Raw genomic sequence first — 18,505 nt, 5'->3', positions numbered from 1 at the left:
CCCCGCCTCGCAGCCCGGTCAGCTCTTTGCCCGGGCCTCCCGGGCCCACGCTGGTCCCTCCCGTTCCTTCCCGCGGCCTCGGGCAGGCCGCAGCCCCCAGCCCCGGCGACCGACTCGCCAGGGTCCGCCCCGCCGCGGCGGCCCGGGCCCGGCCGCTCCTCCCCCGATGATGTCACGTCCCTGGCCGCCCCTCGGCCGGCCGCGCCGCCCCGCCCCCGCCTCCCCCGGCCCCCAGTCCCCTGGGCCCGCCAGCTCCCGCCATCCCTCCTCCCGCCCGCTCTCCCTGCCTTCGGCTCCCGCTCCCCCGGGAGCGGCGGCGGTGGCGGCGGCGGCGGGATGGCCCGGGCCCGCGGCCAGGCTCCGGGGAGCGGCGGGCGGCGGCGGCCGCGGCGGGGCGGCGCGGGAACCGGGCCCAGGGGGGAGTCGGCCGGGCTGCTGCTACTGCTGCTCCAGGTGCTGCCGCCCGGGGCTGCGGCAGGGCCGGGGCGCCGGAGCACGCGGGGCGCCGGCGGCGGAGGCGTCTGCTGGCCCGGCGCTGCCCCTGCCTTTCCTCGGGACGCACGGCTGCTGCTGCTCCTGCCGCCGCTACCGCCGCAGTCGCCGCCGCCGCCGCCGCCGCCGAGCTCCGCGCCCGCAGCCTCCTCCTCCTGGATGGTAATCAGCGTCCCGCGCCGGCGCCGCGGGCGGGTGGGCGGGAGGTGGGGGCGGCGAGGGGGAAAGGGCGGGCAGCCCCGCGCCCCCGCCTCGCCTGAGGCAGTTCAAGGGGTGCTCGGGCCCCCCCCTCCGACGACCGCGGCCCTGGGCAGCCGCCAGAGCGCGCCTCTAGGGCGCCTCTGCGCGGACCGGGTGCCGTCTCCGCTCCCCTCCCTCACCGCCCCGCGCTCAGTCAGCCCGCCGGCGCTCAGGCCGCGGGGAAATCCCTCCATCTCCCCGCCCCGCGCCCCGGGAGGGGAGGGGACAGCGCCGGCGCTCGCGGACCCGCTTTCTCCGAGGGAGCGCCCAGGAGGCTGGCGCGCACTGAGCGGCCGGGACTGGCGCTGCGCTGCGCTCCTGCAGGCGCCGGGTGCCGTCGGGCGGGCGGAGCTGAGACGCCCCGCAGCCTCGGCGGGACCGGATCCCCGGCTGTGGGAGCGCCCACCGATTGCGCGCCCTTATGTTTCCTGCGCAGGACGCTCTGCCCCGCGGCGGGCTGAACCTGAAGGAGGAGCCGCTGCTGCCCGCCGGCCTGGGCTCGGTGCGCTCCTGGATGCAGGGCGCGGGCATCCTGGACGCCAGCACCGCGGCGCAGAGGTAAGCGCTCGGACGCGACAGGGCGCGCTCGGGTTGGACGGCTCCGCGCCGCCTTCTCTCAGCTTGCTGAGCTGCTGGGGCGAGGGGTTGGAGGGAGCCCCAACTCTGCACTGTCCCGGCAAGCTCTTGTGCCCACCTCTCCCTGAGCGCCTCTGCTTCTTCCTGAGAATGTGGGGCGGGCCGGGGCGGGGCTTCTGCCTCCACTCCTGGATGTCCCGGCTCTGATTTCTGACTACCGCTCGCTGGCCCAGCAGTCCATGGCTCTAGAGGAGGAGGTCTCCCGGCTGCCCGCAGTCCCACAGCCACCAGCTGTTAAGGAACTGCTCACCCCTCCTTCTCAGGCAGTTAAGTGTCCCTCCTTGTCGAGTTCCATAGATCTCGGCCAGGAAAGGCACGAATCCCAGCCCCCTTTCTGCTTTCTCACATCCCTCAGAGTTGGAGGATGGGGACGTGTGGAGCTGGAGAAGCGGCTGGTGGGGAAGAGATGAGGTGGGCAGTCGGCTTGGTGGAATGATTGGGGCTGAGGATGGGTCAGGGCCGCTCAGGTCCCTCCAGGTGTTTTTCTGGTGGGTCCTACCCAAGGCAGGGGATCCCTGGGAACCCAGCACCCACACCCATCTCCTCTGACTCCTTTTCAGGAGTCTGGGCAGGGAGCCTGGGTGGGGGATGGACTCCTGGATTTGGAAAGGAAGCATAATGGTTCGTTGACCAGCCCCCCACAGCACCTGGGCTTTTTGTATCCCCAGTTGTGAGCAAGGGGAGGGGAGGTTAGACATCCTACCTGGAGTTCTCAGTGCCTGGGACTAGGGAGGTGCTGCCTCTGCAGACATATGGGACACTTGGGAGCTGGGCTTCCCAGAGGTCTGAGCAGCTGATTGTCCAGCAGCTGGAAGGGATTCTGCTGGGGGGTTTCCAGGGCAGACCAGACCTGGATGCCAGCCACACATTCACATCCCCAATCCTGTTCAGGGGATACCACCCCACCACCAACCCCAACCTCACCCCTTAACAGACACACACCTTGTTTCATGTTCAAACTGAATGGTGTTCCTGCATTCCTGTGCTTTCATGACTGTCCAGAGGGAGCACCAGGGCCTCTCTCTGGAGCTCACCTTTTTAGGAAGAGAAAGAGTCTTGCCTATGAATTAATATCCATATTTTTACTCATGATATAACTTTTCTAGAAAAAAAATGAAAACAAAACCCCATCTCTCTAAATAGCTACTGTCAATAATTTAGTGTATTTCCTTCCCATCTTCCCATTAACATATTTTTTTCCTGTGTTATACATATAATTCTGTATCCTGTTTGTTTTTCTTTTGGTTCTGGTTTTTCACTTAATTTGAGTTGGTCAATTTCTTTGTCTTTTTCTCCACCACCGCCTTTGTGATGAGAGCTCCTTGTAAGAGAGGACGAAGTTTTCCAGTGGGGCCTCATGGTTTAAGGTTCCTACTTCTCTCTGACACTCTCCTCTGTCCCTGTCAGCAGGTTTGATGAGCAGGAAGCCGATGGGAAGGAGGCAGTGCCCTTGTAGCCTGTGTGGGTGCAGGAAGTGTGGCGATGAGGCTCTTCCCATGAGATTGTTGTCTGCACCTGAGGAAGAGGTCTTGAGTGGGGTTGAGGTGTCCAGTCTGAGTCCCCAGGGCCACATCACCAGGACTCAGAAGGCCTCCCCAGTTTGAAGAGAGGAATTTCTTCAGGCCTGGGCTGCTCATCTCTAAGTCCAGAGGCTTCTCTGTCTCAGGACACAGATTGGGAGCCCCCACACGTTTGGTTGCCTCTGGGCACCTCCTGCCGATGGGAGCAGGTGGGAGGTACTTCTTTCTCATTCTTCCTGAGATGTCATCATCTCATCCGTTGGTTCTTGATCCTCCATCAGTCCTCTATTTGGGTCTTTTCATCCTAAAACAACAATGACAGGAATTCCTTTCCCTGCCCCGCCCCCCTCTTCCACCTCCGAAGGCTCCTCTCCCTCTGTCTCGGAGGAACTTGCCCTGGAACACTCCCTGCTAGGTTGCTTGGGGTCTGACAGCTGTCTTTGATGCCCTCTTTACCTTCACCCCACAGCCGCCAGCTTGTCAAGGCTTCTGGACGGTGCCTCTGGGTCCTATTCCTAATCACAGTGCCCACGGCCAGCTCGTAACCATGACACACACTCTTGCCCTCCACGACTTTCCTCCCTGGCTTGAAGGTTAACCCCAGTGTATCACCTCAGCCTGCTAGCCCACTGTCCCAGCCTCCCACCTCGCCCCCGCCCCCGCAAACCGTCTGCCATGCACCAGGGGCCAAAGAAACATTTCCAAAGAACTCTTCTCTGATGGTGTCCCTCCCCAATTAAAAACTTCAGTGACCCACACACACACACTTCCTCCCAGATACTCAGCATTCGAGACCCATCACAGTCTGATCCCAAGCTTCCTCTCAGCCTCTGTATGACTCTTGGCATCCAACAATGTCTCTTGAAACAGTTCCCCTGCTCCCAGCACCCACACACCCACTGAATAAAATCTTACAACCTCTGGAACCCTCCCCCCAGCACCTTCTCTCTCTGTGCCCTCCCATCCGGCCCAGGGGAGCAGTTCTTAGTGCTGTCTAAGGATGCTTCTCACAGGCCAGAGTCAGCTGTGCCCTGCCTGTCCTGGGCTTCCTTGCCCTGCCAGCCTACACCTTCCTTTAGGGCATGGATGGTGGCTCATTCATCCTCGTGTCCACAGCACCAGGCTCGAGCAGTCAATAGGGGGTAATGAGTATCTGCTGCAGGAAGCAGGAGTGCGTGTTAGAAGGTTACTAAGTTCGTTTTTGTTGGGCTCCGCTGTCCACGTTGGTGATCTACCTGACCCCAGGAACCAGGTACTGGAGCAGCTGCTGCTGCCCATCTTTACAGCGCCAGGGTTTTTCAGAAGGTGGAGAAGGAGGAGAAAGCCCAGAGCCTACTAAGATCAGTGAGGGAGGGCCTGCCAACAGGAAGGAAAGTTCTGAGCGCAAGAGGGGTAGGGAGAAAAGAGAGGCTGCATACCATACACTGGAGGTAAGAGGAAAGGCTGGCAGGGTCTTCCTGGTGGGGAACTCTGCACAAGGATCCCTGGCCTACCCTGGGCCAACAGGACTTTATCTCTCAGCACAGAAGCAGTTCTACTCTCCTTCTGATGTGACTCCCAGCCTGGGGAGACTCCTGGAGCACCCAGGCTAGCCCTCCCCCTTGAGCTGGTCCCAGAACACTAGCTGGGCCATGAGAGGGAAGCCAGCTGGGGCCGCATTTCCTGTAAGCAGCAGCAGGCTAGCATCCCTGCTAGGAAATGCTTTTGTTTGCTTTAATAATTAATAGCTCTTCCTCAGCCTGGGACCTGGCAGGCAGGCCTGTGGGTGGGTGGTGAGGGGGTGGGCACAGAGAAGAGGGTGGACAGTCTTTGGGTAGAATTGAGAGCAAGAGGAAACATGGGAAAGCTGGCTAGTGAGATCCTCCCCTCCCCCCTCATCCAGGGACCTGATGGCTGAGATAATTTCCTGGGACAAGTGAGCAGAGCCCCTGCTGGGGCAGTGGGACAGGGGATATGAAGCAGCCCCAAAGCCTCATCTCTGGCAGGCCCTTCTAGACTCAGGTTCTGGGCAGCTGCCTCTAGGCACCAGGTCCTCCTGCCTGCACTGTCGCATTGTTGGGGTGGGTTCACCCCAGTGAGCCTCTGCTTTTATCTTCCCAGGCTCTGGGCTAGGCCAATAGATCTTGGCTGGAGTCAGGAATGCCAGGCCCAGCTTGATGATTATCAGCAGTCCCAGGGACCCAAAGGATGCCTGCAGGGAGAGCTACAGCCAGTAGGAGGCTTGGAGGAAGAGAGGATGCAGAGGAGAGGAAGGTGGGACTTACGCAACCATGCTAGTATGGGGAAAAGAAGATCTAGATTTAGCAGAGACAGTAGGGAAATCTGAGACAAAGGATGAGATGTAGGAAATACACACTTTTACTCCTTCCACCTCCAGGGTGGAGGGGGGATCAAAAAGGAGCCTCCCCCAACTGCTGATAACAACAGGGCTTCTCCCCATTTCCCCAGCATCCCAGATTCCAAGATGGATCAGGCCCAAGCCAAGGCACTGCTCGGAACCTTGGGCTGCCAAGGCAGGCAAGAGTTAGCATTTAGTAGAGGGCAGAGGGGTGCAGGGGAGACAAAGGCCTGAAGGTGCCTCTGGGGGAAGGCCAAAGCTCCAGTCTCGGCCATTGTCCTCTGTGAGATTTGAGATGCTTGTTTTAAATTGCTAGCACTTATAATAAGTACCTAATCAAGGATGTTAAGACTTATGAATGGCCTTCTGACCCGAGAGCCGAGACTGACTGTGAGGGAGGCGTCGTCTGTCCTAGACAGCTGTGGCGAGGTCCAGCTGCTGCAAGAAAGTTCCTGGGGCAACCTGCTCAGCCTCGAAAAGGAGCATCTCCAGGGACTCCTGGGTGGCCAAGCAATAGCAGCCAGACAACTCTGCAGCCCCCAGATGCCCCCATATGCATCCCCCTGTACTCTGAAGCACAAGTTACCTGAATGACTCAGGCTGTGAAGGTCAGGTTGCCCTTGGTGTCACCTTCAACCTGGATTCCCAGCACAGTACTCAGGAAGCCCACACACACCTATGCTCGGATGTCCTCCAACCAAAAAAATAGCTGTGCACACCGAAGCTTTTCTGTCCCAGTCTCCTTTAATTTGGGGGCTATTTCAAAAGATGGGAAGGGGGTGAGTGGGCCCTGGTGGAAATATGAAGATGAGCACTTTCTCCTCCCACATCCGTGCTCTTTACAGGAGCACATGCCCCACCGCCTCAGCACACTCCGGCGTTGATAGGAAAGTGTTTTGAACATTTTGTTGAAAACAATCTTTTTAAGAAAGCAAGGAGATGTGTAAATCATTTGGGAGTCTCACAAAAGTGGTTAATGTGGCTGTTTTCATCACTCAGCTGCATTTACCTGGAAAAGGCGTGTATGTGGCACGCTTTGTGCACTAATCACGCTAAGTGAATGAGACGTTTCTGAATTATAGGCTCCAGCAATACACGCACCAGGTGAGGCAGTTCTCGTGCATATTGCCAGGCTGCACGCAGGCCCTTGGGCTGTAGCTTTGCTGGCTTCCATCACACCGCAGGCCTCTGGATGGCTGGGAGTTGCTACCCCACCCATGTCCCTGGGGACCCTTGGGAAAGGGTCTGCTTCCTCTGCCAGCAACTGCCTCCTAAGACTCTTAGATGGCCAGAGCCTGCTCCACCCACCTGCACAACAGGCCAGAAGCACCTGAGAGATGACGCCCCAGAAGCCCTCAGCCAGTGACTGACTGGAGTTGGACGATGAAGACCCCAGCTCCCTTGCTCAGCCCTCTGACTAGCTGAAGCACATGTTCTAGACTTGTTTCCAGAGCTCCCTGGCGGCTGAGCTGCAGCTGCCCACAGTGGTTACTCATGGATAATGCACCTGTTAGGGACTGCCTTTCCTTCTCTCTCTCACTCCCCATACCCGCCAAGGTTTCCTGGACACCTCCCACATAAAGTGTTCACATATGAATCCTTGTCTCAGGGTCTGCTTCTGGGGAAACCCAGATAAAACACTTGCCTCTCCAGACTTCTGGGGCTCTCCTCCTGCCTCTCTCCCTTCTTCTAGATAAAGGATTCCTATCCATAAACATCCTTGCAGTTTCTCTGCAAGGGCCACCCCACTTTGGAGACCACAGAATCAGAGACCTTGGCCTTCATCCACATCTCTGCCTCTAAGGTACTGTGGGAGCACATGTCTTCTCCCAGGGTGCCCCAGCAGGCCTCTCAGACCTCTCCACGGCCCAGGTCTATCTTCTGAGCTGTTTGAGCATATTTCTGTGTCTCTTTCTTTCTGTTCTTTAATCTTGGTTCGCTTTCTCATTACAAGAGCATCAGCTCTTCCCAAGGGGAGAAGAGCAGAAGTCTCCCCCTCCCGCTCTGCACCCTCTCCCTTTGCAGCTTGCAGCTCTGCTCAGGGATGCTGATTGGTCACCCACTGCACGGGCAGGTAGGCCATGGAGGTGCCTAGGGGAACCAGAAGTCCAGACAGACTTGCATCTGGCACTCTAGCTGCTGTTCTAATCCTCATGTCCTCTGTGTTCATAGGAAATATGAGGATTTCTTTATTTTATTTTATTTATTTATTTATTTGCGTTATGCGGGCCTCTCACTGTCGTGGCCTCTCTCGTTGTGGAGCACAGGCTCCGGACGTGCTGGCTCAGCGGCCATGGCTTATGGGCCTAGCCGCTCCGCGGCATGTGGGATCTTCCCGGACCGGGGCACGAACCCGTGTCCCCTGCATCGGCAGGTGGACTCTCAACCACTGCGCCACCAGGGAAGCCCTGAGAATTTCTTTAAACCAAAACCTTTTCCATTTCACCTTGGTCTTCTCACTTGTCTCACAGGGGTATGAACAGGGTAAACTGGAGACATTCGCAGACCAGGAGCAGTCCTGGGCATGCCCAGCAGGGGTCTTGCCTATTCTGCCATCCTCTCCTGGTCTGCTTGGGGTCATATTGTTCTGCTGTCGTTCATGATAGTGATCCCTGTCCCAGAGCTATAAACTAGCCGCCTCTGTCCCATTGCTTTGCGTGGATGTGTGTGATTGTGCCTCAGACCCACTAAGCAAGGTGGAGGATGGAGGCTGATGCTGGGCTGCCTCGAGGGAAGTAGAACTGAGCCTGATCCCACTGTGGAGTAGGTCAGTGCAGCCCCTTGATGCCCTGCAGCTGGCAGCACTGGCTACTGGTCCACAGACCCCAGGCAGGGATACCTGCTCCCTTTCCCCTCCCCTGGTCCCCCCAACCACTCTCCCTAGGAATTCCCTCCTGCTGAGAGGGCAGGCCCTGTGAAGGGAGCTTGGCTTGGGGCTTAGGGCAGACTTCCCAGGTCTGGTCCTTAGGAGCCTGGTAGGAACCCCAGGCAGCCAGGACCCAGGACTGACGGGTATTTGCCAAGAGGGATGGATGGGAGAGGAAGGTCAGCATTATTGATTGACTCTTGGCCTGGGAAGTACAGGAGCGTCTGTGTAGATAGGGTATGTTGAGGGGTCCAGGGGATTGTGTGCTCGCTTAGCCTCCACCCCTCCTCTGTTAAGGCCTCTTTCTTTCTCTATAGCTCTTTCCTCACTGTCTGAGCGCCTTCCAGGCACCTTTCCTGGGCTAGATGACAGAGTAAAGGGCAGAGTGATCTGGGATGGCCCCACAGCCCATCTCCTTCTGACCTTATCTACCCCCAGGTGGTCCTGTCCCTGGGGAGCCTCACTGCCCCTAAGCTGGTCCTGGGGGCTGGAGGGAGGAGTCAGGGTTGCTGCCTCATTAGCATATTCATCAACAGTAATCAGGGACCTGCTGTGATCAAAGCTGTCTTCAGGCTTCCCTGCCTCTTGGCAAGTGGGAAGCGGGAGGGTCAAGGCCTGGACTTTGGACTGTAAGCCTGAGGCTGAGGAGAAGAGAGGGACACCGAGGAAGGAGGGAGGAGGATGATCCTGGAGCAAGGAACGTGTAGAAATAACCTTTGGTGGGGAAGAGAAGGTGCTGGTGGCCCCCTCCTCATCTTGATCAGGAACAAGCAAGACCCGTCACTTCTGCCTCCAAAATTAGCATTTTACATGGACGACTGAGGCTCCCGAGCAGGCTTTCAAGAGGAGGAACGGTTTTCATTTTATTGTTTATTTACTGTAATCTGTATGAGTAAAAACACAACAAGCTTCTGAAGCCCATGACATTTCAGATATTATGGCTTTGCAAGAAGCCAAGTAAGAGTAAGTTGATTTAAAATTTAAGAAGAAAAGTATTAAGTAGTGATGAGTATGGCAGATGCTGTCACAGTGGCATGTCCATGATGGGACTCTGGTCTAAATGGCTCTCAAGACAGTTCCACCATTCTCATCCTCACCTCTGCATCCCTGAAGCAGCCTCTCACTTTTCTACCACACTGTGCCCTCCTTGCTTACAGCATCTTCTAAGCCCTGCCTGACCAGAGCCTTCTGGTGGCCTTTAGTCATACTTCCCATACCACATCCCTGCACCAAAATGCTCTGTAGTCAAGTAAGCATGGCGTGTTAGTTACCTGTTGCCACATAAAAAAAAATCACCCCCAAACTCAGCAACGTAAAACAACATTCATTATCTCACACAGTTTCTTAAAGTTAGAAATCAGGGAGCAGTGTAGCTGGGTAGTTCTGGCTCAGGGTTTCTTATGAGGCTTCAGTGATCTGAAGGCTTGACTGGGGCTGGTAGGCTTCACACAGCTGATCAGTTCATGCCGGCTGTTGGCAGGAGGGCTCAGTTCTTCTCCACGTGGACCTTCCATAGGGCTGCTTGAGTGTCGTCACAACACAGCAGCCAGCTTCCGCCTGAGTGACTAATCCAAGAGAGTGAACAAGGCAGAAGCCACGTGTCTTGTATGACCTAACCTTAGAAATTGTATGCTATCGCTTGTGCCATATTCTATTGGCCACACAGACCAATCCTGATACAGTATGGGAGGAAACTATATAAGGACCTGACTACCAGGAGGCAGGGATCATGGGGAACCATCCTGGAGACTCGCTACCGCATGGGGACCACTGGCCTGAGCGGGTCAAGGAGGGTCCATTCCTGGAGGGTGTCCCAGGGCCCCCCACATACACTTGTGTATGCACTTCCCAGCAGTTGTGGGTATAGCACTCTTTCATAGAATGAGGATCTGGAGCCATGAGAGAGCTAAAGAACACACTTTGGAAGACCTTGGCCCAGAGAAGAAAGTCTAAACTCCATGGCCTGGTTTTTGTTTGCATGGATAGTCTGGCACTTCCAATAAAACCCTTTCTCTCCTCACTTCAGTCTTTGAAGTGGTCCAGTGATACTAACCCTCATACCTACAGCCATTTCTTATGCTGTTAGTTCTGCCCTTTTGCCTCCTGCCCCTGTTGAGCTCCTATTCATTCCTCAAAGACCAGGGGGAAGGCCACCATCACCGTGAAGTCTTCCCTTCATCACACACAGAAAGAATTAATCGTTTTTCCTTTGCTTTTACGGTTTTTTATATAGTGACATCTCTTAGGGGGCACCCACCACTCTGTCTTGTGTTGCAGCTCTCTGTATCTGTCTTCCCTCCCCTTCCAGGTGTTTCACTCTGGCCCCACGTGGTGCCATGTGGCCAGTGCTTGGTACATCATTGGGGTTCAGGAAATATTTGGTGAACAGGGCCTTGGTTCTTCTCCTCCTCCTGCTCTCACCCTGGCTTTGCTTCTGGGACTGGTTTCTGATGAGCCAGGAGAAAGCAAGGCCAGACCAGAAGATCCTTCTACCCAAGGGAGCCAGTGGTGTCTTCCTCCAAGCATGGAGGCAGGTCCCCCTATACCTAGGGAGGACATTCCCACCTTCAGCCATAGCCCAGCATCCAGGCTGGCCAGACTAGTGGCGCTGAGCCAGTTCAATGTCTCTTGAGAGTCTGATGGACTTCATCATCTCCCAGGCAATACCGTAGGCTCATGCACATAGCCAGGAGCTGGGGTACAGTGGGATATTCATTCCAAAACCTCCCAGCTTCCCCTTGAGGCCCTAAAGGGCAGTCACAGGAGCCTGTGGTCAGTAAGATGGGTTGCTTGTTCATTTGGTTTTAGAGATCAGCCTTCCAAAATGTGAGGCCCAGGGAAAAGTCTGGGAAGGAGTCTGCCCGGGATGCCTCTGTTGTCACCTGTGCTTGTGCTGCTTATTCCCATGGGAGCAGGCTGGGGTAACCTCAGGGCTCGGAGGCCTGTTCTAGAACTGAGATGGCCCTGGCAAGGGTGGAATGGGCCCATCCAATTTCTTGCCCAAACTCTTGACACATCAGAGCCAAGTCTTGGCCAGCCCACCTACCTGGTCAGAGGTGACGGGGTCTTCCTCTCTGGAGGGCACTTCCAGTGGTTTCCCAGCAACTTTCCTCCCCACAGTGGCGTGGGCCTGGCACGAGCACATTTTGAGAAGCAGCCCCCCTCCAACCTCAGGAAATCCAACTTCTTCCACTTCGTGCTGGCCATGTATGACCGGCAGGGGCAGCCGGTGGAGGTGGAGCGTACAGCTTTCATCGACTTTGTGGAGAAGGACCGAGTGAGAGGCTCATGGGCTCGCTGGGAAGGAACAGGGTGGGGGGCTGGGGAGGGTTTCAGGGAACCCCCTCCCACTGGAGCAGATGATGGATAGGTGGTGGAGAAGTGGAGAAGGGGGTGGTGAATGGATGGGAGGGAGGGGGGTAGGGAGGAAGTTTGGGTGGGAAGGGAGTCGGGGGGAGGGCGGTGGCTGGAGGATCCCCGGGAGCACCATGCATCTTCCGTATCTTGTCCCTGCAGGAGCCCGGGGCTGAAAAGACAAACAATGGGATCCATTATCGCCTCCGGCTGGTATATAACAACGGTGAGTGAGGCCCACTGTCCACTGGGTACCGCAGCACCATGTGACACTTGGTGCCCCACTGTCAGGGTGGAGGGGGCCTGGCTTCAGCGGGGAAAGGTGTGGAGTGTGTTCAGTCATCAGAAACCACAGGGGCTCCCCAAATAGCAAGCCCTCTCTGCCTTTCCACCCTTAGGACTTCGGACAGAACAGGACCTCTATGTGCGTCTCATCGACTCCGTGTCCAAGCAGGTGAGCCAGCCCAGGGGATGCTCAGGCCTGTCCAGCCCCTTCTCTGACCCCCATCTCCCTGTGGTCTGAGCAAGCATCCTTGTCCCTGCCCCCACTTCCCCTATGCCCTTCATCCTCACCAGTCTAGCTGTCCACAGTTCTCAGCACTGTCCACAGGAGGAGGATGTGTAGCTTTTGCCCTCTAGACAAGAAAAAGACAATATTTGTTCAACGACTTTGTCTTAGGTCCTGTTATCTAGAAGTTCAGCCTAGATGGGGATTCAGGTACATATGGTTTATAGGGGAGGAAGGAAGAAGCTCTTAGAAGGGGAGGGAGGAGAAGCAGGACAGGGCAGGGGATGCTCAGCAAGGATGTGGTCTCAGCTGGAGTCTAGCCTCAGCCTGATCCACGAGGAGCCCTGGAGAAGGAATGGCACCAGAGTTGTTCCCCCTTGAGGCAAGGAGGCCAGGATTCTGTCCCCTGTATTGGTCAGTTACTGGCTGGGACCACTCCCAAGGGGAGAGTGTAACCTTCCAGACATTTCCAGGGGAAGCAAGCTCCTGTCTGCTGAGAGCAGTTCTCAAGAGAAAGCCCTTAGCAGCTAATGCTACCCACAGCTGGGGGATGGGTGCACTGGTCCAGGAGCGGGGACTGAGTGGGGCCCCAGAGCTTCCACTGCAGGCCCTCAGTACCTTGCTGACTTGAAAAGACAAGAGAAGGAGGCTCAGGGACCAGCATGAGGAGCTCGGGGCAACTGAAACCTGAGTCAGCCCTGACGGACTGTGCAGCCACAGGGCCCCAAGCCTCAGGCTTTTCAGAGAGGTTGTGTGCGCTGGTAAAGGAGCAGGGCTGAGTCTCAGATGTGAAAATCAGTGGCCTGCAACTTGAGGTGGAGACTTGGGCTTTCCCACACAGACAGTCTTCCAGCAGCCCCCACCCAATCCCAGGGCAGAGTAAGAAGTGGTGTGTTTCTAGGAAGCCTGTGGTCGCCATGGTGTGGGAGGCGGACCAGGCAGTGGCAAAGTGGGATTGCATGGTCAACAAGTGTGGAAGGGGTTGGAGAACGTCCGGAGAGAGAGGGACCCACAAATAAGGGATGGCTGCGTGGCACAGAGGTTATAAGGTGGAAGCCAAATGTGTGGTTTGGGCAGCTCACTCCTTGCTTCAGGGCGGAGGAGAGGCTGGGGGACTGGCTGGGGGTGGGGGGGTGGGGGGTGGCTGATCCAGCAGTCCAAGAGGGAGCCACTGGCCTGGCCTGCGGAGGTGATAGGGGTGGGGAGAGGGGCCAAGGAGCCAGCGGGACAGCCTGGAGGGACAATGCTTGTGAGAACCGCGGAGGTTGGAGTGTGTCTGCCCTCCCGGCAGCCTGACCTTGGTCATGGTGATCTGGGGACCTCCCTGCCCCTGAGCAGAGCTGGCTCCGGAAAGAGCTGCCTGTGGACAGACAGAATCTGTGGACCTCATGCCACTCTTGTCCATTCTGATAGTGGTACTGGTTTGGGAAGCCAGGTTCCCAGCTCCCTCTTTGCATTCCTGGGCTCCCAGAGAGAGTTGGAGGGCGTACTCTTCCCCGGGAGCGGGGGCCCAGCTGCCCTTCCACCTGGCCTTGAGAGGAGCCTCCTTCCCCTCCAGCCTGCGCACTTCCCCTTCCCCAGGCCATCATCTACGAGGGGCAGGACAAGAACCCCGAAATGTGCCGCGTGCTACTCACCCACGAGATCATGTGCAGGTGAGAAGGGCTAGGTCACCTGCCCCTGGCCTCTTGCCCCGACCCCTGCCACTGCCACCAACCCCCTCCCCACTGATCCCCAGGGAAGCCTGGGGTTGGGGGGTGATGAGGGAAGAGTGAGGCCCCTGGGCACAGTGCTGGCTGAGGAGAGGGTCCTTGAGGACCCATTAGGCGGGCCTGTTTATGTGGCTTCTCCGAGTGTTTTTGTAAGAGAGGCCTCCTGCTGCTACCGGGAAGCTTAACTAATAAAGCTCTGGGGAGGGCTCCCTGGGAGATGGGGGCAGGGCCTGGGCCTCTTGGGTTAGCTCAGAAGCTGGAGGAGGAAACTTTGCTGCCTCTTATGTGAACTTAAGGGCACCCCCTGGGCAGGCAGGATGGGGAAGAGGGAACACAGTGCTAGACTCCCCTTCCCCATTACCCCAGAGCTTGGCATTTCTAGGCAAGGGCTCACCAGGAGATGTCAGTCAGGAAGGGTCCTCCGAGGCAGCTCTTCATACATGGAAAAGAAAATAGTGTTCAAAAATCTGGTTGGGACAGTGGCTACCCTTGGGAAGGGCAGTGACCAGGAAGAGGCATGAGGGGGCTTCTGGGGCGCTAGTCACATGGTATTTCTTGGTATGGGTGCTGGTTACATGGGTGGGCTCACTTTGTGATAATTCATGAGGTTCATGCTTACAATTGGAGCTCTTTTCTACTTGTATAAAAAGTGTACAGAGAGAGTAGGTGGTCAGCAGCCTGCCCTTTCCTGGATCCTCCAGGAGCAGCATGCCTTTGGGACAAGGGTTTCTTGGCCATCCTTAACCCCAGGTATAAGGGCTCTCCAGGTCCCTGTGTAGGACCCTCACTGCCTGTCTCCCCCAGGCCCCTGAGAGTGAGCCCCTCTGGCCCAGGGATTCCATACTCAGAGACAGGACATCAGCATCCTCACCCAACACACACACACACACACACACACACACACACACACACACACACCACGTGCTGTAATCTCCCTCTCCTTCACCCCCTTCCTCCTTCCCTCCCTTCTCATCTTTCCTTCAGCCGGTGCTGTGACCGGAAGAGCTGTGGCAACCGGAATGAGACACCCTCAGACCCCGTCATCATTGACAGGTACAGACCAGGGGAAGAGGGCCTGGCAGCTGCAAGGCCAGGGTAGGCTGGGATCAGCCACAGAGCGCGGGGGCACCCACCACCCTGTTGGTGACTCTGAGCAAAGAGAAACAGTCCCCTGACTGAAGCCCCTGGTGGCAGACCTTCTTGGGGCTGGGCATAAGAGTTTTGTGTCCTGAGGGAAGGAGCTGGAGAGGGCAGGGGTGGAGGGTGGTAGAGGCTGCTGGGCTAGAGGGGCTGGGAGGGCCTGGCAGGGAAGCGGGCTCTAGTCCTGGTGCCTGGTGCCTCTGTGCTGTTTGACTTGACTTCTCTGATCGTCTGTTTCCTTTGTTTAAAAAATAGGGAAATACTTAGCAAGCTTCAATCATAGGATTGTCAAGGTGATGCATATGAAAATGCATTCTCCCACCATGATTTTTTTAAATTATTTTATTTCTTTTTGAATAGGAAATACATATATAAGGTACAAAATTCGAAAAGTATAAAAGAGTAAATAACGAAAAGTATGTCTGCCCCACCCCTATGTATAGCATACTGTACACAGTATTTCGTACTTACCTTTTTATTTGTAACAATATATCTTAGAACTCATTCCATATTGGAACATAAACCCTGCCTTGTTCTCCTTTTAGTAAACCATTAAACCATTCACAATGTACTAAAATTCAAGTTTAGGAGGGTTGACAGCAAAGTCTCCTACCGCTGCTGCTGACTCATCCGTTGCCCTCCAAATAAGCAAGCATTATCACCAGTTTCATGGGTATCCTTCCTGAGATAGTCTGTGCAAGAAAATGCAGACACAAGCAGTCTCCTTATTCTTTTTTCTACTGCAAAATATTCCATTGTATGGATGAACTATAATTTCTTTAGTCTCTATTGCTGGACATTTTGGCTGTTTTCATTCTTTTTCAGGGACAAAATATGCTGTCGTGAATTACTTTGTCCATGTGTCACTTAGCACATGTGTGAATTTATATAAAGGAAATTACTAGAAGCAGAATTTCTGGGTCAAAGGAGATGTGCATTTGTACTTTTGATAGTTACTGCCAGTTTGTCCTCTGTGGAGATTATACCAATTGATATTCGTACCAGCTATTTTGAGAATGCCTGTTGCCGTATTCTGGCCGATTAGTATGTTGTTTATTCATTCAACAAATAATTTTTTAACATCTATTGTTAAATGTTAACATCTACTGTTAATATGGACCCTGTGCCAGGGTCTCTTCTATATGCTGTGGATTAAGCAGTGACCAATGCAGACAAAAAGTCTTGTGTCGATGGGCTTACAATCTAGTAGGAGAGATAGACATAAACTAACTGAATAAAATGTACATCATGTTAGATGGTAATAACAGCTAAGGAGAAAAAGAAAGCCATCAGGAAAGATCAGAGAGTGCCCAGGAAGGGGCTACTGCAATTTTAGAGTATTTAAGGAAGACCTCACTGAAACTATGACATTTGAGCCAAGACCTGAAGGAAATAAAGGAGCGAGCCAAGTATGAATCTGGGAGAAGAATGTTCTTGGCAAGAGTGTACTTGTTAAAAAAAAAAAAAGAGTGTACTTGTTGTGTTTTAGGAACAGCAAGAAGGCCCAGGTGACTGGAATGAGGGGGACAGTAGGAGATGAAGATGTCAGAGATACAATGGGTGGGGCAGGAGGAAGGCCAGACCATGCAGGGCCTTGTAGGTTGCATGTAGGCCATTCTTGTAAACCACTGTAAGGACTTTGACTTTTATTCTGGATGACATGGAAGCCAGTGGGGGTGTTTGAGAAGAATGATATGACCTGATTTATGTTTTGACAAGTTTTTAACTCTAGCTCCTGTGTTGAAGATGACCCGCAGGAAGCAAGGGTGGAGACAGGGAGATGAGTTAGAAAACCATGACAATAATCCAGGAGAGATGATGGAGGCTGCAACAGAAGGGATGTTATAGAGAAGTTTGTAAGAAGTGGTTGGATTCTGGATACACTTCATAGGCAGAACTGACAGGATTTGTTATGGAAGGAGAGACATATGACATTTAAGGTTCTTGCTAAACCTCCAGGTGGAGATGTTGAAAAAGAGCTGAACACATGAGTGTGGCTCTCGAGGGGAAGGTCCAGGCTACAGATGTAGATTTGAATGAATGAAATCATTGAGGGAACGAGTGTTGTAAGAAAACATGAGAGGTCCGAGAACTGCATTCTGAGGTGTCCAATGTTGAGAGGTCATGGAGATGTGTAACCAGCAAAGGAAAATGAGAAGCAGCTGCCAGTAAAGTAGAAGGAAAATCAGGGGAGTGGAGTCCCAGAAGCCTAGATAGAAAAATTATCCCAAAACGAGGCAATAGTCAACTGCATCAAATGCTGCTCATGGATATGATAAAAAGACGAAGGGTTAATCATTAGATTTAGCAATGTGGGGGACATTGGTGACCTCAACAGGAGCCATTTCAGTGGCAAAAGGGGCAGAATTCTGATAGGAGTATGTCTAAGAGAGAATGGGAGAAGAGAGATTAGAGACAGTGACTAAAGGAACTCTGGACTTTCACCCTAAAGGGATCAAAGAAACAGGATGGAACAGGGTGGTGATAGGAGCACAGTGTAAGGCCAAGAAAAAGATGTAGCTTGTTCAGATGCTGATGACAAAAACCCAGTAGGAAATGGAAAATTATGATGCAAGTGTTAGAAGGGAGAATGGCTGAAGCAATGTCCTCTAATCAGCGAAGGGCAGGGTTTCTCCTGCACACGTGGAGGAATGGCTTTAGCTGAGAGCACAGACGTTATCCATGGAGGCAGCAGGGAAGATAGAGAACCTGGACATGGGTAAATGGGAATATCCAACATAGGAGCTTACGGATGTTCTTTTCTGATTGCTTTGTTTTCTCAGTGAAATAGGAAGCAAGGTCAACAGTTGAGGATGAGGATGGAGAGGGAGACACTAGGGCATGAAACAGTTGTCCAAGAGAGTGAATGGACGATGGAAATGTTCTGTGATTGCCAAGTGGCACTAAGGGCCCACCTAAGATCTGTGGTCATAAATTTATTTATTTTTAAAATTTATGTTTTTGGGGCCACGCCACGTGGCTCGCGGGATCTTAGTTCCCCAACCAGAGATTGAACCTGGGGCCATGGCAGTGAAAGCACCGAGTCCTAACCACTGGACCATCAGGGAATTACCTGTGGTCATAAATTAAAAGTGAGCAATTTCCCCAGTCCTGCTGAGCTGTACAAGTGCAGGTGCAGAACAGCTGAGTGGTTGCATATAGCCAGAGTTAGGGGTTTGCTATGTGAATACGATGAAACATGAGAGGGCAAGAGAGTGAAAAGTGTAAGCAAGGGGTGTTTACAAAAATGGAACAAGGAATTTAAGCTCAGAAAGGAGAGGACTATGGGAGAGTGAAGAGAAGGCAGGATGAATGGAACATAGGTTTTGATGGGGCCAAGAATTACTAGAGTTGAGGTACTAGAAAGGGTTGGAGCTGGTGGTTAGGGAGTGGGTTGTCTGTAGGTAGGATTATTCGGAAATTCCGTTTATTGGTAATGTGTGGCCAAGGGAGGGTAGAGAGAAGGTCATTGGAGGAGAGATACTCAAGGAATGGAGAGAAGAATGTGTGGAAGAATTATCATCTATTTACATTGATACTGAAATCACCAGGAATTATAATTGATTTTAATGATTCTTTTTAGATCCTAGATACTGATCCTTTGTCAGGGAAGTGTATATCAAGTAACTCAGTGTAGTTGCATTTATCAATATTTTCCTCATGGATTTCATTCTGCATTTTGTTTAAGAAACCTTTCTC

At 54.0% G+C, this 18,505-nt stretch overlaps 1 protein-coding gene across 1 annotated transcript in view; it reads left to right on the top strand.

Annotated features, from left to right (window-relative positions):
- Window positions 1–336: 336 nt before the first annotated feature.
- Window positions 337–18,505, top strand: part of EBF4 (EBF family member 4) — a gene marked incomplete at its 5' end in the record, with an annotated part of 54,459 nt that continues 36,290 nt past the window's right edge. Inside the window, 7 exons of the mRNA XM_082671460.1 lie at window positions 337–654; window positions 1,169–1,290; window positions 11,213–11,369; window positions 11,609–11,672; window positions 11,845–11,900; window positions 13,536–13,609; window positions 14,651–14,719. Of these exons, the coding sequence (XP_082527586.1) occupies window positions 337–654; window positions 1,169–1,290; window positions 11,213–11,369; window positions 11,609–11,672; window positions 11,845–11,900; window positions 13,536–13,609; window positions 14,651–14,719 (860 nt within the window). The remainder of the gene's footprint in view (window positions 655–1,168; window positions 1,291–11,212; window positions 11,370–11,608; window positions 11,673–11,844; window positions 11,901–13,535; window positions 13,610–14,650; window positions 14,720–18,505) is intronic.

This window comes from Grampus griseus (assembly GCF_964374135.1).
Source record: "Grampus griseus genome assembly, chromosome: 14".
Classification (NCBI taxonomy): Eukaryota; Metazoa; Chordata; class Mammalia; order Artiodactyla; family Delphinidae; genus Grampus; species Grampus griseus.
The sequence above is the reverse complement of the archived record's forward strand: the minus strand, read 5'-3'. Positions and strand labels throughout refer to the sequence as shown.